This window comes from Dama dama, chromosome 20 (genome assembly GCF_033118175.1).
Source record: "Dama dama isolate Ldn47 chromosome 20, ASM3311817v1, whole genome shotgun sequence".
NCBI classification, from domain to species: Eukaryota; Metazoa; Chordata; class Mammalia; order Artiodactyla; family Cervidae; genus Dama; species Dama dama.
The window spans coordinates 113,727,579-113,754,374 of NC_083700.1; the positions used below are offsets into that span (position 1 = coordinate 113,727,579).

Consider the following 26,796-nt stretch of genomic DNA (forward strand, 5'->3'; position numbering starts at 1 on the left):
CTAGAGTTACCGCAGCTATTTATAAGGCCACCTGTGAACTCAATGAAAGGTTTCAAATACTGGTTCTTATTTTTGTCCTAAAAAGAGCAACAGGTAGAATGCAGTATTTGATATAGGTATAGAATTGGCCAAAAAGGAAAAGACAGAAAAACGGGATAACACAGACTTCTTTTGGAATTTACTTTTTGTCTGTTTCTATAGGCCATTCCTTTTTAAAAGCCACATTTTCTGTCTTTGTAATCAAGGCATGAGATAAAGGAAGGTTGATGGCGTCGAACTTTTTATACCTGGAGTTTGACAGTGAAAGTGGGGCTAGCGTGAATTGAATGCAAAATAGCTTTAAGCTGTTGTGTTTAACTTACACTGATGTTCAGACATGACTGTGGGAAGTATTTACTTTTATTTCCTTTCTCAATTTATAGTCTAAGGTAAGGAACTTACAGAAAAGTGTTTGGCTCATGTACTTTAGCTGCTCAGGTTCTATATTGGTTGAATTTTTAAAGCACTGGTAAGTTCTCTCCTAATTTTCTTCTTCAAATTTTCTACTTACCACCATTTCTAAGAGAAAGGGGCGAGACCATTGAAAAGCCGTATGTTTTAAATCTGGCTGACTTTCAAAATAAACAGAAACTCAACCAAATATAACAGCAGCAGCCTGTTTGGGTCACTGTAAAACAATTTCAAGTGTTGTCGTGTACTTCTCACATGCAGTTTTCTCCCTCTGATTTTAAGTTTTTCGTGTGCAAAAGGAAAATCATATCTGTGTTATATGATACGGAGGTTTAGATGGTGGTTTCTTGGTTTTCTTATTGGAAATGGAGGGAAAAGTGAGGAGAGGAGCAAAGCCCCTTTATTTAAGACTCCACCGGGGTTCCCACCTAAATTAGGAATTGCTGTATTTTGGTGACGGCAGTAGCCATCCTCCGTCTGCTTTTGTAATTCTGACTTGGGCAGTTGCAGTTTAGACAGGCAAGGTGAAAGCATGAAGATGTTGGCTAAAGAAAAAGCCAGACTTTTTTCTTTCTCCCCTCTACCAAGACCTCTTCTGCAGCAGGCTGCATGGCCATCTTGCCATCAGCGGCACATTATAAAGACGTCCACAGCCCAGAAATTCTCAAGGGCCTAAATTTAGCATAGATATCAGATGGCTGGAGCAAGTGTATCAGAAATCTAGGGGTCAGGACATCGTTTCTGCCCCTTTCCTTTGGTTTTCTCATCCCTGTTGTAGCAACACAGAAATGGCTGTCCGGTTTGGCTTCTCTTAAACAGGGGTCGAAAGGAGTCGGACACGACTGAGCACACACACGCACATGCACACGCACACGCACGCGCACACGCGCACACACACAGTGTTTTATTGCTGCAGTACATTTTCTCTGAAGGCACAACCAGCTTGACAGCGGGGCTTGACATACTGCCGGGCTGTTTAAATTCCTGGTCTCTGCAGAGGCCTCCCCCTCGCCCCAGCAATGCTTTGTCCTGGCCTGTCTTGCCTGGGTGGGGAGGGTTGTCCTCCCGGGCTCACAGGTGGCATGGGGGGGGTCTGCAGCATCCCGCAGAGCCCCGCCTGTTCTTCCCCGCTTTGCCTCGGCATGTTCCCTTGACCCTGGGGCTTGGGCAGCAGCTTGGGAAATGCATGTTGGAACAGTGTCCTACGCAGACCGTGTGTCACTTCTTGCCTCATCTTCTTTCCCTTCTGTCTACAGAAATACTATGGGCTGGATACAAAATGGGGCGACATCGAGCAGTGGATGGTAGGCCTCAAATATGATTTTTCAAAGCTTGGAACGGTTTGTGATTTCATTCTCCCACAGTGTAATTGCATAGCTAGATCCCGGCTGCCCCCTAATTTAATACTGAGAGGCTGCCTTCCGGGGATGTTTGCATCTGGTCTGCTTGTTTACAACCCCCGTACAGGCTGCTTAGAAACGGTCCCCGCGAGGCGGCTGGCTCCTGGGGCCTCCAGGCTAGCGTGGGGGGATCTCCAGCCCCGCCACCTCCCCCATTTCCTCTCAGCAGGATCCCCACTGGGGACACTCAGGCTGGGCCAGGGCCCCCCCAGCGTGAGAACCTTCCCGTGACCGTCCTGTCTAGCCAGCTTTAGCCGGAACCCAGAGGACGCGCTGTGTGGCCTCCACTCCCAATTGCAGTCAGCTGCCCCGTCACTCTCCTTCCGACCTTTATCCTTCACTGCTGGGCCCTGTTCACCTCGTGCACTGTCCCTGAGAAACCACGGTTCATGGGGGAGAAAATGCCTCTACCTTCTCACCCTGTTTACTGGCACAACTTGTCCTTCCTTGGTCAATTAAGAGCTGGCCCGCCCCTCACGATATGTCCTTACAAGCCTCTCAGGCAGAGATGTTGCTCCACAGTGGGAGACTCTGGAAGCGGGGTGGGTTCTGAGAGCCGTCCGCTGGTCATCAGTTCACCCCCGAGTGCCCCCACCTCTCCTGTCCTTGTCACCATGCTTGCTGGCCTCACAGACATCATCACATCCTTCCACCATTTGAGAACCAGGCCAGTATGCAGCTGTCCTATTAAATGTCCCTTATACAGAAGATGATCTAAGGAAACAGAAAATTACCTACATCTTAGAGATCTGTGTATAGTATAAAACAGTTGTTGAAATATAAAGAGCACACAATTCCTCTATTTAAACAATTAACTTCAATCTCTGTTATGTGTAAACCATCATTTTAAGCTTATATGGCTTAGGTATAAATTTACCAAATCTTAAGACACAGTTCAAAGATGTGTCATGTTTTATATACCACTGAGAAGGAAAATGCTAATTATAATTGTGAGCAGCTTTGATTATAAGATATGCCCTGACTTCAGAGAAGTCCAAATGCAAAATGAAGCATCTTAGGATGCACAAAATGTAGTAGATAGGGTGGCATCCATGTTGGATCTCTTACAGAAATGGTTTCTTCTCTGATTCCTGAACAGAAGTGAGTAGGTTTTGAATGTCAGAAGTAGGTTGATTTAAATGCACCAGATTCGATTAGAAAAAAAAAAAAAGTAAGAGCCTGCTTTTCACCGAACACATGCTTGTTTTTAAAGCCAGAATGAAACATCCCAATGATTTGTGTGCTTAAGTTCCTCCCTCCACCCTCACCCGCTTTAGAAGAAAACATTTTCCCCCAGTGGTTTAATTGAAGCCTTTAAGCAAAGTAAATATTTGTGTGACATTTATATCAGAAACACTGTATTGAGACGCGGTTGGACTGTCTTAAGGCTTCTCCTGTCCACCTCTAACCTTTTTGTGCTGTCTCCTCATTGCTTTGGTAGGAAGACAGTGAGCGCTACTCGCACAGATCCAGAAGAAACACATCGGTTAGTACTGTCTTCCTTCGTTCCCTCGGCGTTTCGACTGAAGTCTGCTTGGCCGTCCTAGTGGCTGGAATAACATTCATTATCTCTCTATCCGCCCACCTGTCTATAAGTATATATATCTGTCTACAGATCTGTGTCTATATCTGTATCTAAGAAATTAACACTGATACGATTACCTATACAAAGACTGTAAACTCAGCTTTTAGCATTTTGACTTGACTTTGGTGAGAGGAGACTTTGAAAATTTCCTCAGTATTTATGAGTGTTTTAATGAGTATTAATATGTTCATTACAGTTTTAGTGCTTTCTTTCCCGTTGAATACCCATAAATAATTTGCAGTCATGTGCATTAAGCTATATAATTGTACATAACCAGCGAAGTGAACACCACCACTTTAATGAAGTTAATGTAAAGCCGTGTTATCCAGAAACAGTCCTGTGATACTGTGTACAAACAGAGCCCTTTTGGTGAACGCCCAGGTTCTCGGAGGGGCCTGATCTGCCCCCGGCCATGTGTCAGGTCGGCCGCTTTCCTCTGAGAGCTGGGCATGTCATGTTTGTTACCGTATCTCCTCATGGTTGTTTTCACTTTTCTTTCACTAGGCGTCTGATGAAGATGAGCGCATGTCAGTGGGTAGCCGCGGAAGTCTGAGGGTCAGTAACCGGGATGGCTGGGTTTGCATGGTACAGTCTGCGTCCGTGGTCCTTGCCCTCCCACCCCTGTGTTCAAAGTCCTCCTTCATTGTCAAGATGCTTATTTAAAATCTATCCAACGACGGGATGTTTCTTTGTGATGCAGAGAGTTGATTGACGTGCATAAGCATTTTCGTTGTGTCTTTCTCCCAAAAGTGGAAGTCATCGTTTTTTCATGCTGGGTCCGCATCGCCAAACTGCCCCATTTAGATTAGGTCGTCTCATTGCTAGTATGATGAGACATTCTGTCCTTATGAAAGTGCAGGCTCCCATCCAATTGGAATCTCAGTGAAGTAACTACAAGCTAAAGTAACTGTTATGCAGTGAGGCTTTGCATGGCTCCTTGAAAGCTGCTGTGGGCTGCCTGGTGAGAAGTTGGAGCACATTGAATCTATCCAGCATGGGGCCTTCAGCAGCCTTGCCTTTCATCAACTGTAATGAAATCTCCTCATTATGGACAGCCTGATGGTTGATAAACACAAATACACATCCTTCCTTAAACATTCCAAAAATATTAATTATACTTGAAAACATGGTGTGCTTTGGGAAGTTAAGTAGAGAAAATGTGTTTGACTTATTGGTTCTTTAACTCAACCAGTTAAACTCAGCATGTCAGTATCATTTGCTGTTCAGTCACTCATTCGTGCCTGACTCTGCAAACCCATGGTCTGCAGCACGCCAGGCTTCCCTGTCCTTCACCATCTCCAACAAGGAGTCAGTGCCATTTGCCACCGGGTTAAAGCTGCATCTCCTTGGTAATAATTCAGTCTCAACACAGCCTCTCATTTTACTGAAGGACTGTAAGGAGCAGAAGGCTGGCTTTTAATCACTGTGATGACTAAGTTGTGATATCATGCCTAACCTTCTTATATTTGCACTAAATGTGTGTTTAATTTGGCTGTTTGTAACAGAAAACTACAAAGGTGATAACAGTTAGCTTTTCTTATCCCCAAGTTCTGCATGACCCATCCAACCACAGATTAAAAATAGCCAAGGAGAAAAATTTCCAGAAAGTTACAAAAAAGCAAAGCTTGAATTTGCTGCACTGGTAACTATTTACATAGCATTTGACATTGTAATTACAACTATTCACATAGCAGAGTCAGACATGACTTTGTGACTTTGTGTCTGAACGACAACATAGCATTTACATTGTATTCGGTGTTGTAGGGACTCTAGAGATGACTGAATGTATACAGGAGGGTGTCCATGGGTTATATGCAAAAACTAGGCAATTTTGAATTAGGAACTGGAGCATGTGCAGATTCTGGCGTCCGGGGGTGGGGGGGGGGTCCTGGAACCGACCCCCCAACAGATACTGAAGGACAGCTGTACATTGTTGCTCTGGTATAAGCAGTGGTCATTGTCCTTAAAGTGCCAAAAGCAGATACATGGTGATCTTGCCAGAAAGTTACAGTTTAAAGGTGAAGTCAGAGAGCTTCCTTTCTGTTTGAAACCTTCTCCTTAGCCACCTACTTATAAATTCCTCCTCTGTGCTGTGACATGATTCATGCAAGAGGAAGTACGATTCATGTAACCCAAACAGTATCAGCGCAAAACTCAGTTTATAGAATCTGTAGACAAGAGACAGAAATTAGAGCTGTTGAGCAGACCCAGGAGAAGATCAGGTCCTTAAAACCAAGTGAAGAGGATACTTTTTCAAGGAGGAGGGGGGTGATCATGTGAGCGCAGGACTCACATGACCGTTAGCCTCCACACCATGAGGAGGTCCACAAGGGAGCTTTTGATGGAAATAGAGCAAAACCTGATTATTTGGGGGCCCAAATCTATCAAAACAGCATTTTCCATCTGTGATACTCCTTGAACTTGTATTCAAGATTTTTTATGTACTTGCATTTTTCTGGGAAAATAATCAGTTCACTTTAAGATTCTCAGAGGGTTTCCTGACCCCCTTAAAACTGTTGTAGTATTAGTTACTGTTTGGCTGTTTACAGCATTTATTTCATTTTTAAGGATTTTAACCAGAAATGAGCTAAGTTTTTATGCTGGACACCTTTCTCTGCCAAGATATCAAGTGTGTTTGTTTTAGGATATAAAATTTTAGAGGACCTCCACAGTTAGGACGCTGAGTAAGAGAGGGGAGAAAGTGGAAAGTTGGTGGTGGGTGGTGTTTGTTGTTAGCCGGGGGGTGTGTTCCTTGACGCTTTCCCATGATGCTCTTGATCTAAAGGAATAGCTTAAAGATTTTAAAGATAAAAACCGCAGACCTTGAGAACCTGGATCCTGGGAATAAGAGTCAAACCTTCTAATTTTTATCAGTATAGAAAAAGCCCAGAGCAATTGAGGAGGCCACTCAGGGCCAAGGCTTTGTGACAGCATCACCTCTCAAGCCCCTCAGGGGCCCAGAAGCTCTGGTCTCTCCAGGTTGGTGGGTGAGCAAGGCTCCCCACTGCCCCCTGAGGGCAGTTCGTCTCAGTCCATCTCTGGGTAGGACCAATTTCTGCTGTTTTACATATTTTAATATTTGAAAATCTTTATAGTTTGCAAAGTTCAAAAACCATATCTTTTATCTCCTGACTTTCTCAAAACACAGGCCATCTTCATTCCATTCCCAGTGATGATAAGCCCTTAAAAATGGAAGAAATTTTTTTTCTAGTGTTTGTATGGACAGCCTCAGAAAATCTAGATTTAGATATCATAAATCTAAGTTTTCTTTATTTAAAAATTGATAGTGATGCATCTATGGACCTTCTGTCTAATGTAAATGGAATGCACTAGGTAGGGGAGGAAAGAGGATTGTTCAGAATGCTTCAGATTTCACGAATTATAGCAACATCTGCCATGGAAGTTTTATTTAACGTTAATGGCTTTTATGGTAGCTGCCATGCTATCATAATTGCGTTTGTAACTCAGATGAGCTCCTAGAAGTCATGAAGAAAATTAATTTTAAGATTTTCAAGATTGCTTGCTTTGTTTTATGTTTCTGTTATATTGTACGTAGCTTTTTACCTGATTTTGGGCAACTCTCTTCTGTTGTTTTTCTCTTCCATCCTTCCTCCGACAGTCGCAGCCTGACTTGGAGTACGGGGGTCCCTACGCCTGGGTGAGATGTGCTCTGATCCTAATAGTGTTGCCTGGCAGACAATAACCTGTGGTGTGTCCACTAACATTGCGGGTGTTTGTCTAAAAAGCCAAGTTCATCTTTGTGCGAAGAGACACACATGCCCCCCTCCAGCCCTTTCCTGGAGACTGAGGCCAGCGGGCAGACACCGCCGCAGGTGTGCCCACAGCTGTCCTTCCCGGAGCCTCCCTGCAGCTCTGACCCTCCGCCTGTCCGCAGTCCTGGTGTGGGTACTTGACCGTCTCCCTCACCGGGCAGCCTGCAAGCACCACTGTTTGCCAGGTTCTGGGGTAGCAGCCTTGGGCACCAGATGGAAGAGACGGGGTCCCCTTGCAGGAAACTCAAATAAGATCAAGAATTCCCAAGCCTCTACATTTCCTGTAACAGATTAAATTTAAAGTCATTTTATCTAATGAAAAAAATCTATTATTTCCTAGTCTGTATCCTTTCAAATTAAATGTCCCAGATGGCCCTTTGGCCAGAAAGTGCTCTTTGAGAAAGACCCCAAATTCAGTTACAAAAACGAAGCCTTTAACTTCAGCATTTCCCTTCTGACATATGTCTAGAAGAGTTTCTGCAGCTTATGTGTTCTTTAAACTTATAAATTTAAATTACACTCCCAGGTAGAAATATGTCATCTCACCAGCATTAATCACACTCAGCATTAAAGTGACTCAGCATTAAAGTGACTCAGCACTGAAATTATATCGGATCATACACTTCTCTGCTTGAAGGATTTTTTTCCAGAAAGATTTTGTGCTTCATTCATTCCATTGTGCTGAAAAATTATTCAGCAAACTCCCGTTTTTAAAATACATGTTTACCCTTAAGATGATAATTAACAGGGCACAGCACAGCTCGTCTGCACAGACATTTGTCCCCAGAGCCGCCCCGTGGGGCTGCTGTTCTCCGCTTCAAAACTCAGTTGAGTGCGTTGAGTGCCCTTCAAAGCTTTTATTTTGCCTTTCTTTTTTTGTTTCCCATCCCTGGTGCCCTTGAAGGTGCCCTGTCTTCTGACCTAGTAGAAACAGATGGTCAAGAACCCGCCTGGAATGCAGGCGACCCTGGTTCAATCCTTGGGTTGGAAAGATCCCCAGGAGAAGGGACTGGCTACCCACTCCAATATTCTTTGCCTGGGAAATCCCATGGACACAGGAGCCTGGCGGGCTACAGTCCATGTGATCACAAAGAGTCAAACATGAACGAGCACATAAACACACATACGTTAATTTTTTTAAAAAAACCTATCTAATAACTGTTGCCTTTTGCATGGTCATGTGTGGAATAGCACTGCATGTTATTAGATGACTAATTAGGAGTTACCATTAGATTCATTGGTTTTGATGGGGCATCTCTTTTTGTGTCTTGCTCATCCTTTTCCAGAAAATGCTGGTTGGTAAATGTCTCTTTCCTCTGTTGTCTCTTAAGAGCAGTGCTTCTCAGTGTTACTGTATGAAAGATTCACCTGGAGAGCTTGTTAAGATGCATATTCCCAGGCCTCTGGGGATTCCGATGTTTTAGAGGTGACCAGGATGCAGGGGGTCTGTGCAGTGAAGAGTGCTGAAAAAAAAATTCTATAAAGCAAAGCTAGGTGAACATCAGAGACCTGATGAAGGTGATATGCCTCCTTTGGACTTTTTGTTCTAATGTCGTGATAGTTAATTTTCAACTCTCCTTATTATCCTCTTATGCCACTAAAAATGGTTCCACCGACCTGAATTCAACACAGAAAAACTACCCAAGAAGAGAAAGTTGGTGTGTTCACTAAGAACGTCAGAGAGATTCTCACTCTAGAGATGCTGTCAGTGAGATCTCTGGGTTGAGGATATGTTGTAGGAATACATTCTCTGTGACAGAATTTCATTACAACAGAGAAGTGTGGATATTCCACAAAGCCTTCAAAAGAAGGGTTTTTCCCGCATTTTCATGGAAGGCCATAATAGACAGGGACAACTGAAGGAGTGCCTTTGCCCTCCCAGGCCCCACCCGCCCTCTGCTTCATGCTGCAGGCTAAATTGGAGAGAGAGAAGAGGAAAGGAAAAATTCATCTAAAGCAGTATGTATGTTGTAAGCAATAATGGACAGCCAGAGGGTTTATGTATGCAATACTTTTTCTTCCTTATTTATTACTAAAGTAAAAGTCACCTAAAATTTATTGATGTTAGCTTTCAATATTATATTAATTTTTTCCCAGAAACTAGTTTCTAAACAGATATCAAAGGAATAAGATTCAGATCTGCAATGTAAAGTCCTTGACATTTAAGATTATTTCAAATAATCTCATCAGTCAAGAGAAAAAAAGGAAGGTAGACTGAATAAAATGTCTGCCAACCTCTAAAGATTTTTTATTATCAGATTTATTTCAGAAATGTTTTAATGTACTCATAGTTTTAAATTTTACTTTTGAAGGATTTCTACATACTTCTTTTCATTTGGAAACCTCATATTGACTTGCTTTTGAATTGTAACACAAGTAAATACATAGTTTTATAGTTAAGGTTTCCTGAACCTGGATTTATAATATCTGGAAATCCGTGTATTGATGTTCATCAACAGCACAGCTGCGTAGAATGTCTGCCTACCTGCACCCTTCCAACAGGGAGACATGCCCTGGTCCTCCCTGTGTGCTGGGACTCACCCATCTGGTCAGCACATCCTTCACAGTCAGCCGTGATCTAGGCACTCACTTTAATCAGACTTAATCCTCACAAGGGCCTTGTAGAGTATTTATTACACCACACGTTTTCACAGCCAAAGCGGTGGAAGTTCCGGTGGATGAAGTAACTTGCTTAAGGTCACGTGACAGAGCTGCTTCTTGGAGTCTGGACTCACGTGTGCCCCCCGGCATCTCCTTCCGGTTTTCGCCGTTGCGCCTCCTTTTTCCGACTCGAGAGCTGGCTGTGCCCCTGACACCTGACGGCTCTCGTCTTGAAGCAGCAGGCGTCCTTATAGGTGGATGGGAGCAGCTATAGAATCCTGAGCAAACCTTGACTAGGCCTTGGGAGGACAGGGAGACAGACACACTCTTAATCATTCTCTCTTTTTTTTCTGGAGAACAAATTATGAAACACGTCCTCAGATTTCACTTTGAAAAAGTAGGAAGACTGGATGAATGAAAGCCTAATATAGATTAGTTTTTCGATGATGAACGTTTGCATTTAATTACGAATTGAGTAGACCACTCTCTTTGAGGTTTCTGAGCACAGCTTCATAATGAGCCGCAGTTTTAAGGGTGTCATGCCAAAGCAAGAGCTGAAAACTAGTTGACTCAGATGGAGGCATCAGCCGGCTTGGCTGGCATTCCGGCTTCTCGAAGGCTGGGATCCCCGCAGTACCCCCACAAAACTGGAACGCGGGTGCGTCCCGCCGGTGCGCCTCAGTCCACAAAGACATGGCATTGCTTCCCATCCCTGAGTGAGTGCCTTGTCGTCTCCACTGACCCTAAGAGGACAGCTCTGACTCCCGAACAGGGCTGGCTTCTCCTGAGCTGCAGAGGAGCCGCTCAGAAGTGTGGAGCTGGTGGGGAGCCTGCTGGGACACGGGCTCTGCTGGGCGTGCCCATCCGCTCCACTCCAAAAACTCAGTCTGCACCTGGCTAATTCTTCCTTGCCAATCTGTCCCTGTCTCTTCCTTTGTGTACTGATGTCAGCTTCTCTCCTTTTCTTCCTTGACACAGACAAATGGGTATGATGGAGACTTACATGGATCACAGTCCCTGAGTAGAAGATCGGGCAGGGTTCGTATAGTAAACGTGCATGACACAAGACTCAAACAGGTTGCTGCAAAGCTTTTTCTAAAAGACTGCTAATAGCTTCTTTGGTTCTTTTCTGTGTTATACTAGTTCCCTTTTTGTGTGTGTGCGCATGACAGAATTGAAAGCTAATGTTTTGCAACTGATTACTGGTCTTAGACTGTCTTCTAACATTCTAAATGTTAGTTTAAGAGATCAATGTTGAAAGGAATCTCTTAGGTACTAAAAGGTCGATTAAATGTTAGCTCTCTCTTTATTTTATTGCCCTGGGTTTATGTGTATAATGTGCATATGAATATATTCAGCTCTCGAATACACTTAAATTCGACATTTTCACAATTCTCCACATTGATCCTTTGTAACTTCAAAGACACATGTACTAGAGCCTGTGTTTTGCTAAACACTGACTGCTTGCAGTGCTCACAGCTCTGGGGTGGGAAGCAGGAGGGAAGCAGAGAAAGGCTGTACGTGGAGAGAGAGAAGAAAGGAACCAAGAGCAGAGCAGGTAGAAAGAAGTGGGGGAGGCCTTAGGATTTGTCAAGGAGGTCATTGGGGATTTCAGTTGGTTAAACTGGGCACATTTGAATTTAGTTTTCCTCACCTGCTGCACATCTCTTATACATTAGATTATCTAAAATCTTCCTGTTTTTATTGACTTCATTTATTTTCTTGTTCAGTTCAGTTCAGTCACTCAGTCATGTCCGACTCTTTGCGACCCCATGGACTGCAGCACGCCAGGCCTCCCTGTCCATCACCAACTCCCGGAGTTTACTCAAACTCATGTCCATTGAGTCGTTGATGCCATCCAACCATCTCATCCTCTGTCACCCCCTTCTCCTCCTGCCTTCAATCTTTCCCAGCATCAGGGTCTTTTCCAATGAGTCAGCTCTTCACATCAGGTGGCCAAAGGATTGGAGTTTCAGCTTCAACATCAGTCCTTCTGATGAACACTCAGGATTGGTCTCCTTTAGGATGCACTGGTTGGATCTCCTTGCAGTCCAAGGGACTTTTTGGGCTTCCCAGGTGACACTAGTGGTAAAGAACCCACCTGCCAATACAGGAGACCCAAGAAACTCTGGTTCAATCCCTGGGTCAGGAAGACCCCCTGGAGGAGGGCATGGCAACCCACGTCAGTATTCTTGCCTGGAGAATCCTATGTACAGAGGAGCCTGGTGGGCTGTGGTCTGTAGGGTCACAAAGAGTCAGACACGACTAAAGTGAATTAACAACAATAAATTTTACTAGTTGTGTAAAATAGTATTTCTTTTCATTTATCTTAGTTATATTTTATTAAGAAATATTATATATACTTTTTAAAATCATATTTTCAGGTTCCAAAGGGTAACTCAGCACTCTCTTAGCTTTCTGAAACTAGCTGATCAGGTTTTACTGCCTCGTCCCTATTAAGGATTGCATACACTTCTGTCTGACCTGAGTCTTTCTCATTCCAAGCTAAAGGATCCTCCCACTTTAAAGGCTCTGTCTTCCTGTTTATGTTGCTTTGTGCACTGACAGCCTTGGACTGTCTCGAGCTCTGTTTTCCTTTTAGGTGATAGAGCACTCAAGGGACAGAAGCAGGTTGCAGCCATTCTGTTTTCGTGGGATGTTGACAGTTTTGCTTCCTGTGCTCAGCGTCCCTGCAGGCTGTCTGGTGCAGACATCCCAGGACAGGAACTCCGATGGCCCTGACTGCCTGTTGGGGTTAAACTGACTAGTTAGCAACTTACCACCCTGGAGGCGTTATTCCACTATGTTGATCACAAAGCTTCATAGTTTAGAGTTGGAAGTTACTTTAGAAGTTTCTTAGTCCAACTTCTACCCAGTATCACAGTCTTCTCTAGAGCGTCCCAAACGTGTAGTTGGCAGCATGTTTGTGACGCACAGGTGGCATCAAGCTCTATATTATATATATATCCACACATTTTAATCTTTGATTTTTATATTGAAACAATAAAGGTGCACCTTGTGCTTTCATGATTAAGTTAAGTAATGCCTCTAGAAATTAAATAGAAAAGAACTTGACCATCAAACTGTTCACTGCAGAGCAAAATTGGATATAAAATCGATTTAATAAATAATCAGGAAATAGAATGACCCAAGTACCAAATAGCCTACATCTAAAGCAGCATCTTGGGCTTCCCAGGTGGCACTAGTGGTAAAGAACCCACCTGCCACGCAGGAGATGTAAGAGACCTGCGTCCGATCCCTGGGTTGGGAAGGTCCCCTGGAGGAAGGCACGGCACCCCACTCCAGCATTCTTGCCTGGAGAATCCCATGGACAGAGGAGCTGCAGTCTGTGGGGTTGCCAAGAGTCTGACATGACTGAAGTAGTCAAGCTTGCGTGCGTGCATTGTAACCTTCACACACAGCACCTCCCCAGCCACAGTCTTGGTGGGATCTTCTCTTTATAAAGTGTGTGTTGAGACCCCACAGGGGAATGGCAGGGCCCAGCCTTCTGTGGCTGGTTCTCAGCTGCAAGAGGGTGCCGCTTCCCTCAGGCTCCACTCGCCTCCCTGGAGTTTTAGAGCTGAGCTGTAGCCCTCAGATGTGCTGAGCTGAGCAGAGAGTGAAAACTGCAATAAGTGGAGTGTCAGTTACTGACGAAGAAGTGCATTGGGTTGGCCAAAAAGTTCATAGCATCTGACAGAAAAACCCAAATGAACTTTTTGGCCAACCCAATAGTATGGGAAGTTTAGACTAAGAGGTTATAGACGGTCCACCATGAGATTTAGTTAGTAGTTACAAATAATAATAAACGGGTATATTTAAATATAAATAGTGAAACCATAATGGTAATAGTTAAATCATCACACGACATCACTGAGACATAAACACTGGAATGTAGAACAAAGCTTAGGCCCCTAATGGTTAAGGGTTTCTGCTGTCGTGGAGCACGTCCGTTCTCTAGCTGCCTGCCAGTCCTGGAGTACTAACACCAGTCCAGCTGTGTGATCGCATAGTCGCCTTTTAACCGGGACCGGTGGTGCTTTGCGGGGAGTGAGAAAGTGCTCATCACTTACACTGTCTTCTTTGCTGCTCAGAATTCCAGCTACAGTGGTGATAGCCGATTCTCCACTTTGTCATCATCCAGAGAGGACACCTTGGTTGGTTTCCCCTTAAATCTTTCCCATCCTCACTTCAGAAGTTGCAGGTTTTGTAGCATGTGCTCTTGTATGTGTAAACTCAGCTCTCTTTCTCTTTTAATGTCTGTTCTATGAAGTTTCATTTGCATAACTGTTAAGGTCCATTTAGGAGCAGTAACTAACATGATATCTTTAATTCAGATTTAGCCCACCACGTTGCCTTTGATTTCAGATTTGAATGTTGGAATACACATTATTGTGTCAGGCGAGGTACAGCGAAAGGAAATAGGTGCACATTTAGTAGTTAGAATTAATCAAAGGGGAAAAAAAGAAGAAAGCCTTGAAATTCTTTCCTTGAGAGTTCTTGAAAGCAGACTGACCTTGCAGGGTAAATGCACACATGGGGTAATTTTACAGGAACAGACTAGACTTGAAATGAAAATCCAATCCAAATGTCTACACAGGAGCATTCCTTCCCATACTTTTAAGAACACAATCAACCTTGATAGGCACATATTTCTCAATTATTGAAGAGCCCTAATGAGTAAGGCTCGTTTAGCCTAGGTAAGGCTTATATTCACTCAGCAAACATTAGGGGACTAGTTTAAGTGGGACAATCACAGAGACAGGCAGGCGCGTTAGGTCCTCTGGAAACATTTACTTCTAGAGCAGAGGACAGATCCCTGTATGGGATACACTGGAGCAGAAACATATTTTGCCAGGAAGTGTCATAACACAAGGATGTCAACTGACTCTTAAAGAATACATGGGGAGGGGAAAAATAAATAGAAACTAACCTGGCAGAGCCACAGTATTCTAACCGTGGTCCTCAGCCCTGTCCTCAGCCTCTTCCCACTTTCTGCTCCTGCTGTGAGGGAGGCAGGGGTTCCAGCTCCTCCATCACCCCGTCAGCTAACCCACTTCCCAGTCCCCCACTGCTGCCCCCCAGCCCCCTGTAATGATGAATATCCATCCTCTCCTTCCCTGAGGAGGTGAATTCCGACTGAGTACAGGATCAACTGTCAATACCCAAGGACTGGTGGGGTTTGACACCATTAATTTTTTGTGTGTTGGGGGCATTTTCTTAATTCAGTGGGAGATTTTGCTGCGGAAAAGAGCACTTTGTCATTCAGAAAATTTAACTTCCTCCACATTTTCCAAGCTTAAATACTTTCTCTAACATAGAAGACAGTGAAAGAAATCTAATACTCAGATGTGATTTAGTCACCAAAGTTCAGCATATACCTGACTCCTTTAAATTCAGTTGAAATAACCCACATCCAAAGTATTAAGGTCGAAAGTAGAGCTGTCCAAAAATAAATAAAAGGTTTACTCATATAAGGGGCTTCCCTGGTGGCTCAAATGGTAAAGAATGTGCCTGCAGTGAGGGAGACCCGGGTTCAGACCCTGGGTCAGGAAGATCTTCTAGAGAAGGAAATGGCAACCCACTCAGTATGCTTGCCTAGAGAATTTCATGGACAGAGGAGCCTGGTGGGCTAAAGTCCATAGGATCACAAAGAGTCAGACACGACTGCCCAACACACTTACTCATATAAAAAGTAGAGCTGGCCCGTTCGAAACCCAAAACATCAGAACTTCCCGAAGGCCCTGTGTCCCCACCGTGAAGCTGCCTGAGACCACATGTTACTCACCACCCTCGGAGGCTTCCTGGTAATTCCTGGGCTCTGCAGCCGCCATAGCTATTCCTGCACACACGCTGGCCGCTCTGATTTGATTCTGCTCTAATGATGGGCAGGAATCATGCCGCGTGCAGTACTGTCTTCCCTTCTGAAGACCCTGTCTCATCTTAGACTTGCCAGAAGCAAGCCCTGGACGTGACCGTGCAGTGTCAGGTGGAGGCCTTGGGCTCTTTCTGTGACCCTGAGGGGTTGACAGGGTGGCTTCTACGCAGGGCATTCTCTCAACCTCTGAAACAGTTTTCGGATTCACGTTAAATGTTAGAAACTTTCTACCTCCCACCTCAGAATTCCACTCACCTGTCCTTCAGGTCATTCTAGGGTAGTTTCTTCAAGGCACATGGATGACAGGCTCCAGTTATGGGATCCCCAAGGCCCAGTGGAATATCTTAGGGACCGTCAGGGTCAATGTTGTGAAACATCAAGTGATGTTTCAACAGCATCACTTCATCCCCTTCAAGCACTGCCCAGGGTTTGTACCGTCAGGAGATACTGCTGAGGTGGGGATCAGAAACAACTGGCACCCTCGTCAAGGATCCTTCCATGTGGATAGAACGCTTTGGATACAAACTATTCATCTATCTAGTAATATTCCCCAGAAATGTTGTATAGACTGCTGGCCTCAGAATTGTACCACTGAGTCAGTCATATCTTCTGTGAGCCCTGAGCACATGAAGCATGTACATACCTAACCAAGGACTCCCAAGCTGCAGATCGTCTCCAACTGGCTGCATAGAAGGGAGATTACCATCTCTGTAAACTCCTGATTTTGAGTTTTTCCCACCAAATGTTAAATATTAGAATTTGCATTAAAAAGACCTTCAGAGCCCCTAGGGCCTTGCTGTCAGTTCAAAGTGATGAGCTCTGCCTCTGCCTGTGTGTAGACTCCGAAGCCCTGATTTGGTCCCGGGTCACAGTTTTGTCACTTCACTGAACTGTCTCTGTGTCCTTCCCGCCTCTCTCTCTTGCCCCCCAAGTGCATGTCCCTTCCCCATGTTGTTGCGGAAGCCGATTTGATGTGCCTTGATGATGCCTTTGAGATTAAATGAAGCTGTAAGCTTTCTCCCCACCTCCAGCCCGTTTTCTCTGATTCCAGGGACTTTCCTGCTCAGACCTCGGGCTTCGCAGTCGTGGCCTGGCTCCCAAACCCCTGTCTGCCCAGAATGGAAACCGGGTCTGTTTTGCTTTTTACCTCACTCTTCCTCTTCTCCCTCTGTTGTGACTTTAATTCTGAGTGAATGGACACGGACGCTTCAACCTCTTGCATGTGACGTCCAAGGAGCCAAGCTTAGTAGTGTGTTTCCACTGGCCTAACTGCTGAAGACTTTTCTCAAACCATTTAAAGCATTATCAAAAATAATTTAAGACCTTACATTTCTTTTTTTGTAAAGAAGCTTAGGAAAAAGGAGGATCTACTGAATGTATATTTTCAAGAGCTCTAGTCCAAAATATTGGTCTCTTGGGTCTCTCCTCCTTTTCCAGCAATTGTGCCCCATTTGGGGTTTCCTTTGTTTTTTTAAAAAAAAAAAAAAAACATTTTGCTCTTGTAAATGTGTGCAGGAAGCAATTTGGAAGGTTTCTGTGCATAACCGGACTCCTCCGTCCCGGACAGTGGGGAGAACGGCCGAATTTCTCTGGCTGGCTCCCCTGCCTGTTTCCTGTTTGTACAAGGCCTGCGAGGTGCTTGGCATTTTCAGCCCCAGGTACCGGAGGCCGGTGCTCTGGGAGGAAGTCGGAGTCAGGGCCCCAAGAACGGATCACGTCATGGAGGTTGAGCTGCCCTGTCCTCGCATCCCCATGTCCCCTGAGTGATTCCTCCCCAGTCCTGCACCTCCCCTGACCCACCGGTGGCCCCGAGCCTCGGGCTCTCCCGGGCAGAGTCTGCCTGCGAACGGGTCAGCATGCTCTTCTGGGCCAGGCCCAGGCCACACCAGCATCCCTGAGCAGCTGAGAGCCTCACAGCTCCTCCTCTATCTTGGAGACGGTCACATGGATGCTCCGACACAAAGAAGCAGGTTCTTCCTGCCACACCGCTCCTCCTCCACAGACCTCTGTGCATCAAACGCTCCCACGCGCTTTCTTCACCTGGGACTTCTGAGTTGCGGGGTTGGGGCTCTTGTGGGTGCTGTTGACCTTGTCACCATCTGTCTCCTTCCCTGACCCTTTCTTCCAGGAATGCCTGAAAAGAAATGACGAGAAAATAGCCATAGTTTCCAAGGTTCTGGGGGAAGTTTACTATTTTTAAAGCCAGAAATCCTCTCTCCTATTTCTTTTCCTTGTAAATGTGGATTTCCCTCTGTCAGATTTACTGAAAGCAGGGTACCTCCCTGGACCCTCTTCCTTCTGACGGTTGTACAGTTGCTTGGCTGTGATGATCACTGGAAACATCGTGACGACCTTGTCACTGTTACCTGTTGCTGTTTTTTCACGGGTTTAAAAACCTGCCATTTGCTTTCATCCCGCAGCCCTCCTACCTGTACAGCGCTGCCCGGCCGGCGGGGAGTAACCGGGTGCGTGTTCCCCCCACCCCGTCCCTTCTGCCGCCCCCTTGGCCTCTCCGCAACGCCCCCCCAGTCCCGCCTAACCCGCCCCCCCAACCCCGCCCCCGCCCCAACTCCGCGCCCTCACCGCGCATGCGCGCCCCTCCCCCACCGAGCACCTGCTCTGAGTGCCTCGGACTGACCTGTTTGCGTCCCTTCTGAGCGTGAATCACCCCTTTACTCGGAGCTTACACGTGCAGCCCTCGCTGTCCAGATCTGGGCTTTACATCTCTGACAGATGGCAATAGCTGGGGAGGACACGTGTCTGCATAGGATGGTTAGGCAGGAAAAAATTACTGGCAACGTTTAATCTGTGGGCAAAACCAAAGCTCTTTATTGCTTTGCTATCCTTAACAGATATGAATCCATTATTCTACATTATTTTGGGGAATTTGCAGTTTTAAATACAAGGTATTAATACCCTGCAGGAAATTTAAGTATTTAAAGTAGCTGTATTCTTCTTGTTAATAACTTTCTGAATTACCATCCAATTGCACATTTATGAATTAGATGTCTGACTGGCCCAGCAAACCCACTGTGTCCTCCAGGGAAAATGGGGGAAATTAAGTTCCATTTATTGTATTGTAAACTCCTGTTTGCCCTCAGTGATCAATTACGTAGGATTTTCAAGTTGATGAAATGTTCTGTTCTTTAGTTAGCACTTCTCAAAGAATGATAAAATATTGAGTTCTAATCACCATGCTGTTTTTATTCCAAAGTCACTTCATATTGGAGTAACTTTCTAAGAGTCAAGTATGAGGATGCCATGATAAAATTCAGAATATTTGAACTATCTGCTCATTTTAAGTCTGTATTAACAACTTTTTACTTAACAAGGAATATTTTTCAGAATCCAATTTAAAGGATCTATTGGAAATTCTATTGCATGCCCGTTGACAGCAACTAAAACTCCTCTCTCCCAGATTTTTGCACGACGCTGTTTTTTGCTGCACCGTCTTTGCCTGTGGAGGTGGTTTTGAGCCTTTGATGCATGTCTGCCATCATGATATTTTGAGGCCTTGTTCCCAGCACATGTCACTCTTCTCTAGCTTACGTTTCAGTGTTTCCCGGGCGCCGATGGAGAGGAAGGCACCCTGTCCTGACAGTGTGTTTCTCTCACAGGCGTCTGTGTCCGACGAGAGCAGTCTCGGTGGGGCTCGGCGGGGCAGTGCGTGCGGTTCTCAGGCTGTAAGGCACTTTCTGTGTTTCCCGAGCTTTCTGCTGCATGACCCGGGGTGACTCACTCTGCACAGCTCCATCCCTGGGAGATAGCTAACCAGAATTATAGTGAGGAAGCACTATCTCGTCCCAGTTTTCCATGCTAGTAAGGGTCATGGATAACATGAGTCACATAGCCTTTAGTGGCCAGTTTTATGTCCTCAGTCAGTCAGTTCAGTTGCTCAGTCACGTCCGACTCTTGGTGACCCCACCCCATGGAGTGCAGCACGCCAGGCTTCCCTGTCCATCACCAAGTCTCGGAGTCCTCACTCATCAATGTATGTTGACATCAAGGGGAGATAGACTGACCTTCAGTGAGTTGAATCCATTCTTTCCCTGCAGCAAAGCGGGAGTGATCTTACAATAATAAAAGACGACAAAAGGGAATTCAACAGGCCACAAAATATTCTCACCTCTTGATAGTCGAGGAAAATGAACACATTTAAGGACTCGGAATATTACACATATGGAATCTCCTTATTTTATTGTCCTTTCACCTCTTTGAAGGATTTGAAGTGATGGGCTTTCTCGATAAAGGTGTAGTAGTTGTATAAGAAATACTTGTTGTAACAAAAAAAAAAAAAAGAAATACTTGTTGCATGGAAAAGATGAGTGAATGAGTGAAGGCTAAAGGTAGACAAAATGGACAAGTGAGATCAGCCCATGGAAGTGAGGAAGCTGGTGGCCTGTCCTGAGGATCAGCTGAAACAGCATGAGCCCCAGCTCAGCCCTCCCCAGGGCAGAAGCTTCTGCCTCCCGCGGCTCCTCCTCAAATCCTGGAAAGATGCATTCAGGCCTCACATGGGATATGATGGTGTAGGAAATACTTGCTTTGGGAAATAATTGCCTACTTAATTAGGGGCTTCCCTGGTGGCTCAGATGGTAAAGAATCTGCCTGCAAAGTAGGAGACTCGGGTTTGATCCCTGGGTTGGAACGATCCCCAGGAGAAGGAAATAGCAACCCACTCCAGTTTTCTTGCCTGAAGAATTCCATGGACAAAGGAGCCTGACAGGCTACAGTCCATGGGATCACAAAGAGTTTGACACAGCTGAGCAACTAACACTTTTACTAGTTAATTGATGGGCTAAACCATCCAACTTTATGATTTATTATATTTCTCCAGTCATCATGAATATTTATGAATTCCTGTGAAGAAAGCCAGCATAACTTACAGTTTTCTTCAGAATGTAATTTTTATAGATATTAAATCTAATAGAGATAGCATGGGTTTTTAAAATTTTTTTAGCGGGGTATAGAAATCCCATGGACAGAGGAGCCTGGTGGGCTACAGTCAGTGGGGGGTCACAAAAGAGTCGGACATGACTTAGCAACTAAACACCAGCCACATAGTTGATTTACAATGTTGTGATAGTTTCAGGGGTATAGCAAAAGGAATCTAATACACACACACACACACACACACACACACACACACACACGTACACTCTTCTTTAGATTCTTTTCCCATATAGGTTGGTACAGAGTGTTGAGTAGAGTCCCCTGCTGTGCAGTAAATCCTTATCAGCCGTCTGTTTTATAGGTAGTACTGTGTATCTGTTAGTCCCATGTAGCATGAGTTTTTGCTGACATCTAACTAAACACTTGCATTGAACACATTTATACTGTATAAAATTTTGATGCAGTGGAGCACACTATACTAAGACTTCTTCCCAGTTCTTAAATATTTTTGTAGGCCCTTAAAAAGCTCACAAACCATACATGCTGGATAAAATAGCTCTGGCCTATCTGACAGATACAATGCAACTAAATGCTTTTCTTTCATCAGTAAGAGCATCCTAACTTTTTAAGAGAAGGAAATTTCTGAAACACCGAAGCGGAACTCCTGCTGTCTGGCGGGATGTTCGTCTCATAGATTCTCTTTGATGTTACTTCTGTAGCTGGACTTTCCCAATAGCTGACTCTTGGCCTTCAGAGTGCAGTGATCAGCATTGTGGATTGCTCTTGTGTGTGGCAGTTCTTTCATGCTTTCAGCCTCCTGGAGGAACCACCGGGGGGGATGGCTTTAGGGATTTAAGGAGGTGAAAGATCTTCTTGTCCTTGCAGCAGAAAGCCTCAAACAGGGCTCCTGTGGCTGGTGTCACTCCAGCCAGGAGAAATAAAAGAGAATAGAAGGACGTCTTTCTGCACCTAACACTGCGTTCCTCCACAGAAGGGGCACAGCACGTGTTTGCTAGATTAAACGGGATACATTGAGCCCTGGGACGCCGTCCTGCAGAAGCGAGCTCTGTGCCGGTTGCGGGCTGAGCGGGAGCGAAGTTTCACTGACCTCTCGTTCTCCCCCAGCTCCGCTCACATCCTCACAATAGCCCTCCAGGGGGGGACAGAGTTCCCCACGGCCAGGAATGCAGCTTCCCCGGTTCTCCCTCCAGATAGGAGCTGTGGCCGCTGATAAATACCCGTACAAAGATGTGAGGACACTGCGCCTCCGGGGCCTCTTCTATCCTGACTGGTGGTGCTCTGACCTCAGAGTCCAGGCTGGCCCCAAGCCCACATAAACCAGCCCTGAGCTCCCTTTGAAAGACGAGTCCCCATCTTCTCCCAGAAAGTTTGCCTCAGACACAGGGTGTGTTTACAGCCAAACAACTTACTACGTGCATAAATCACTTCAGTCATGTCCGACTCTTGCAACCCTGTTCACCATAGTCTGCCCAGCTCCTCTGTCCATGGGATTCTCCAGGCAAGAATTCTGGAATGGGTTGCCATCCCCTGCCTCCTCCAGGGGATCTTCCCGAACCAGGGATCGAACTCACGTCTCTTATGTCTCCTGCATTGGCCGGAGGGTTCTTTACCACTGGCGCCAATTGGGAAACCCCACTTATTTATAAATGACTTATCATGGTTGCAGTTAAATGATTCTTTTTTTAATGACTAGTTCATAAAAGTAGAACAGGTTTTTTTAAATTTATTTATTTTAATTGGAGGCTAATTACTTCATAATATTGTAGTGGCTTTTGCCATACATTGACATGAATCAGCCATGGGTGTACATCTGTTCCCCATGCTGAACCAACCCCCATCTCCCTCCCCATCCCATCCCTTGAAACCTTTCTATTTTGTACCTTCCTTACCATTGGTAAGCTGTTTGTAGGTTGTAGGGAGGACTCCTGGCCCCGTGTGACATGACCTTCTAAGTTGTTCTGACCCTCGGTCATCACCACCAATGCCACCCGGTCCGGGAGCCGTGCACATTGTTTTATCTGGAAGAGACAACAGGGGGAAAGCCCAGCTTGCATTCTCTTGCGTAATCCTCCCCACCCGTGTGGCCAGTAGCCCGGCTTGATGCCACCGGTGACAGGCTACGTAACTTTCCCAGAGTCTCCCGGCTGATTAGAAATGGACCCTGAACTCAGACCTTTCTACCTTACGTCAGCACACGGTTAGCCACAGGCGGCCCCAAAGGTGCTTTGGGGCCCCAAAGCACAGGCGGCCCCAAAGGTGCCGCATGGACCACGTGACGCAGACTTTACACTTGACTTTTCCACACCGAGTCAGTTAGGATGATTTGAGAGCAGGTTTTGACTCAGGAGTTGGGGAAACTTGGGTCAGAAAGAAGCCTTGTTAACAATAATCCATCACATCTCTGCACCACAAACCAGGATGTGAACGGTGTAGAATATAATAGGATTTGTCTGCATGAGGAAGTTTTCCTCACTTTTACATGAGGAAAACCCCAAAGGCAAAATACTGCTTTACGGCGCTGATGTCAAGTGTTTTTCTTTATTTTGAACAGGAAAGCTGAAAGGTGAGGCTAGTGATACTGGTGAATTTCTTGTGTGTGCCGTATGTGGCAGTGATTCTTACCCGTGTTGTACGTGCAGCCGTGTCTGTGCATCTGAGAAAGCATCTTTCACCTACATGTAAATATACATGAAGTGTTTATGCAGCAGAGGGGTGAGTCCAGGCAGAACCAGCCTGGGGAACTCACTCGTCTTGATCAAGGCTATTTACAGTCTAAAGTTGAAGGGGTTCGTTCAGCAAATATTTCTCAAGTGCCTCCTGTGTGCCAGGCCGCCTCTGGTGGCCAGGGATTCAACAGGGAGCAAAATACACACAGACTCTGCCCTCAAGAATTCCACGCTGATGGAAAACAGGCAGACGGAGCAATGGTATTTACGATAAGGATCAGGAGAACCTCCGAAGCTATGGCTCCTTGTAAGCTGCAGTTGGGATAATGCCTGTGGGTCTCAGGGTGGGGGTGGGGTGGGGGGCAAGGAGGGGACAGTCAGCGGAGGCCTCTTGGACCCGCTGTTCAGTCTGCTGACGCCCGCGGTCCTAAATGGTGTTCAAATCCTGCCTCCCCCACCCCAACCCCCTACCCTGCCTTGTTTAAGAGGAAGGTAAGATTGTAGGGCTGGAAGAAATGTGAATACAGATCAAAGTTAAGAGGGCACAGCCTCCAGATAAACGAGTTGCTGGTGTTTTCCTGTACCAGAAGAGAGAAAGTTTAGGGAAGATGGATGCGCGTTAATCCATACAGGCTTCCCTGATGTCTCAGTGGTCAAGAATTCGCCTGCAGTGCGGGAGACTCGAGTTCGACCCCTGGGCCAGGAAGTTCCGCTGGAGAGGAAATAGCAACCCGCTCCAGTCTTCTTGCCTGGAAAATCCCATGGACAGAGGAGCTTGGCAGGCTACAGTCCACGAGGTCACAAAGAATCGGACACGACTGAGCGACTAAACAGCAGCAACATAGATACACACACAGGCAACCAGAGAGAAGGTCCTGTAGCACTTGAACAAGCAGTGGCTGATTTTGTATTGGCCCTGGATCTTATTTTGTATCCACTTGCAGAGATAGTAGAGAAGCAGACTTCTCAGTTGCCCCAAAGCCAGGCCCGTGCCCCCCCCCCTTTTCTGGTCGCATGCCGGGAGGCAGCTCACTGTCCCTGTCCCCCACCAGCCTCTTCCACGTCATCCAAGCTTCTCTGCGCAGAAACTGGGTGTCCCCCCACCCCCGGCCGAGCAGGTGCTGTGTGTGACCCGCACCCTACCAAGCGGGAACCCCACGTTCTTTGACAGGATGATTAAGTTGTGTGTTCTGAGTGGCCGTGGGTCGGGAACTGGGACAACACTGCCTTCTTTTGGGGGGCCGCCACTGGCCGCACTAACCTCTCCTTCCTCCCTGAGCTGCACCCGGCTGACCTCGCCGCTAACCGGGCGTCCATCCTCCTCGCTGACCTGTTCCTCTGTTTCTGTCTCTGCGTCCTCGCTGACCTCGCCGACCTGTTCCTCTGTTTCTGCCTCTGTGTCCTGCGGCCAGCTGGGTGGGCAGGCTTCGGAGCTCAGCGGCCACTTCAAGTCCAGCTCCCGCGCCTCCTCCAGAGCCAGTTCCGCGCGGGCCAGCCCAGTGGTGAGTGGGTCTCCCTCTCTCTCTGGCCCTGTCCCCTCCCTTCCTTCCCTGCCTCCTGCCCTCAGACCCTCATCCTCTGACCCCCAAGGAGACCCCCCCCACCTCCAGATGCCTGAACCCGCGAGCAAGCCGGAAGGCGTTCCATGCTCTAGTCCGGTCTCGGCTTAAAACATGGGATTGGGGAAGATGCTTCCAAATTTAGAAAAGCACGGTTCAGTGAGATCAGAATTGCCCTTCTCAAGTTCTGAAGGACCATCTTGGAAGTCTCTGACAGGCCTTCCTGGAAGGAGGGAACTTTGCATGGTGGGGAAGAAAGGCAGCCGTGTGTGTAGATGTGTTGTTTTTTACGATTTAAAAATGGGAAGGATTCACTTTTTTATTTTTTTGTATTTGTCCCAGTTAACTTTATTTTTCTTTAACTTTTATTAGAGTATAGTTGATTTACAATGTGCTGTCAGTTTCTGCTCTACAACAAAGTGAATCAGTTATACACACACATACATCTATTCTTTGTTAGATTTTTTCCCCACACAGGTCATTGCAGAGTGCTGAGTGGAGTTCCCTGTGCTATACAGGAGGTGCTTATTAGTCATCTGTTTTACAGACGGTAGTGTGTGTATGTCCATCCCAAACTCGCAGTTTATCCCTCTGTCCAGCTTTCCCCGCCAGTCACCAAAGGTTTGTATTCCACTTCTGTGTGTCTGTTTCTGCTTTGTACATAAGTTCCTTTGTACCACTCTTTTACATTGGAGGATTCACCTTTAACCTCTGTTTGGAACGTTGTCTGTTCTTGGACCTGACAGTTTTTAGGGTAGAGTGGGTGCCACACACCCCGGCCCTGCTCCATCCCCGCGACGCCCTGGGTCCTCTGTTTAGAGCCTGGAAACTGACCTCAGAGCTGCTCTGCTGTCTGTCACTCCACACGAGATGGCCCCAGGGCCCCATCAGAGAACAGGGGCCCTGCCGTCTAGTCCCCCATCACTTAAGTCTGGCTGTCATGCAGGTTTCCCCTGGTCTTGGGAACTTTAGACGGTGTCTCTGCATCTGATGGTTTGTAGGAGGCAACTGTGTTGCTCTTTTGACCACAAGCGGTTGGCAGGCCAGTTCTGTCTGAGGGACATGTGGGGTGGGGGCTGACCCAGTGGCCAGGGGAGGGGCGTTCAGTGGGCAGGGGCTGGGGCTGCGTGCTGAGCCACACCTCGGGGTGCCCCTCCCGATAGACCCTGGGCGGAGGAGGCGCAGGTGGGCAGAGCTGACCTCTGTCCTCACTCCTGCATCGTAGAAGAGCTTGACTGAGGCTCTACACACTCACACAAGCCTGCTGTTAGCTGGCTAAAGACTTCCTGGTCATCAAGAAGGGACGTGGAGTGAGTTACCTCCTTGGCCAGGTGCACCTGTGGGCGTTGCTGCTTTGTTTTTTAAACGAGAGGCCGCCTCTGAAAGCCAGGAGGTTCTTTACCCCGTGTAGGTTATCTGTGGCTCCTGGGGGAGCAGGCCAAAGGATCACTTTTGCAGATCGAGCCCATGTTGCTGAGTCGAGGACCTCCGTACCCCCACGCCTGCCCGGCTCTGCCTGCTGCCAAGGCCAAGGCCAGAGGCGTCCCTCACTGGGCTGTACGGGTGCTTTCCTGATAGGAATGTTCACTCTACCGTTTGCATATCAAGGGTGCAGAAGCAGAAGGCAGATAAGGAAGCTGAGTGTTAGAACAGGAGAGCCTGTTTCTCTGTGGAAATGAAGGCTGCCCCATCTATGAGCCCCCCATCCCCCCAGCAGTGAGGCTGCCCCCTCTGTGAGATGCCCCCACCGTCTTCACAGTCCTGTGAACCCCCCGTCCCCCCAGCCATGAGGGAAATAGAAGCCATGTCCCGACTGTGCTGAGGTGGGGCAGAGGGAACGTGGGGTGACGGACACCGCACAAAGCCCCCTGCTTATTGCTGCACCCAGGACACATCAGGCCAGGACAGGCAGACTTTGAGCTGCTCAGTGACACGTGAGTGCAATGGTCAGACCTGGAGGGTCACTTCCC

The 26,796-nt window shown here is 46.6% G+C and overlaps 1 protein-coding gene across 42 annotated transcripts in view; it reads left to right on the forward strand.

Moving 5' to 3' along the window:
- The window catches only part of LRRFIP1 (LRR binding FLII interacting protein 1), a 160,269-nt gene that overhangs the window by 97,329 nt on the left and 36,144 nt on the right, over positions 1-26,796 (forward strand). For 8 of the 42 annotated variants that reach the window (XM_061122599.1, XM_061122557.1, XM_061122567.1 and 5 more), the window contains exons 4-12: positions 1,707-1,754; positions 3,292-3,336; positions 3,940-3,990; positions 10,788-10,847; positions 13,904-13,966; positions 16,739-16,816; positions 18,108-18,152; positions 19,305-19,370; positions 24,680-24,769. The exons of 9 other annotated variants lie outside the window; for them this stretch is intronic. In XM_061122599.1, coding sequence (XP_060978582.1) covers positions 1,707-1,754; positions 3,292-3,336; positions 3,940-3,990; positions 10,788-10,847; positions 13,904-13,966; positions 16,739-16,816; positions 18,108-18,152; positions 19,305-19,370; positions 24,680-24,769 — 546 coding nt within the window. Of the gene's footprint in view, positions 1-1,706; positions 1,755-3,291; positions 3,337-3,939; positions 3,991-10,787; positions 10,848-13,903; positions 13,967-16,738; positions 16,817-17,815; positions 17,861-18,107; positions 18,153-19,304; positions 19,371-24,679; positions 24,770-26,796 lie in introns of all 42 variants that reach the window. 25 more of the 42 variants (XM_061122580.1, XM_061122587.1, XM_061122592.1 and 22 more) reach the window with 14 other exon arrangements.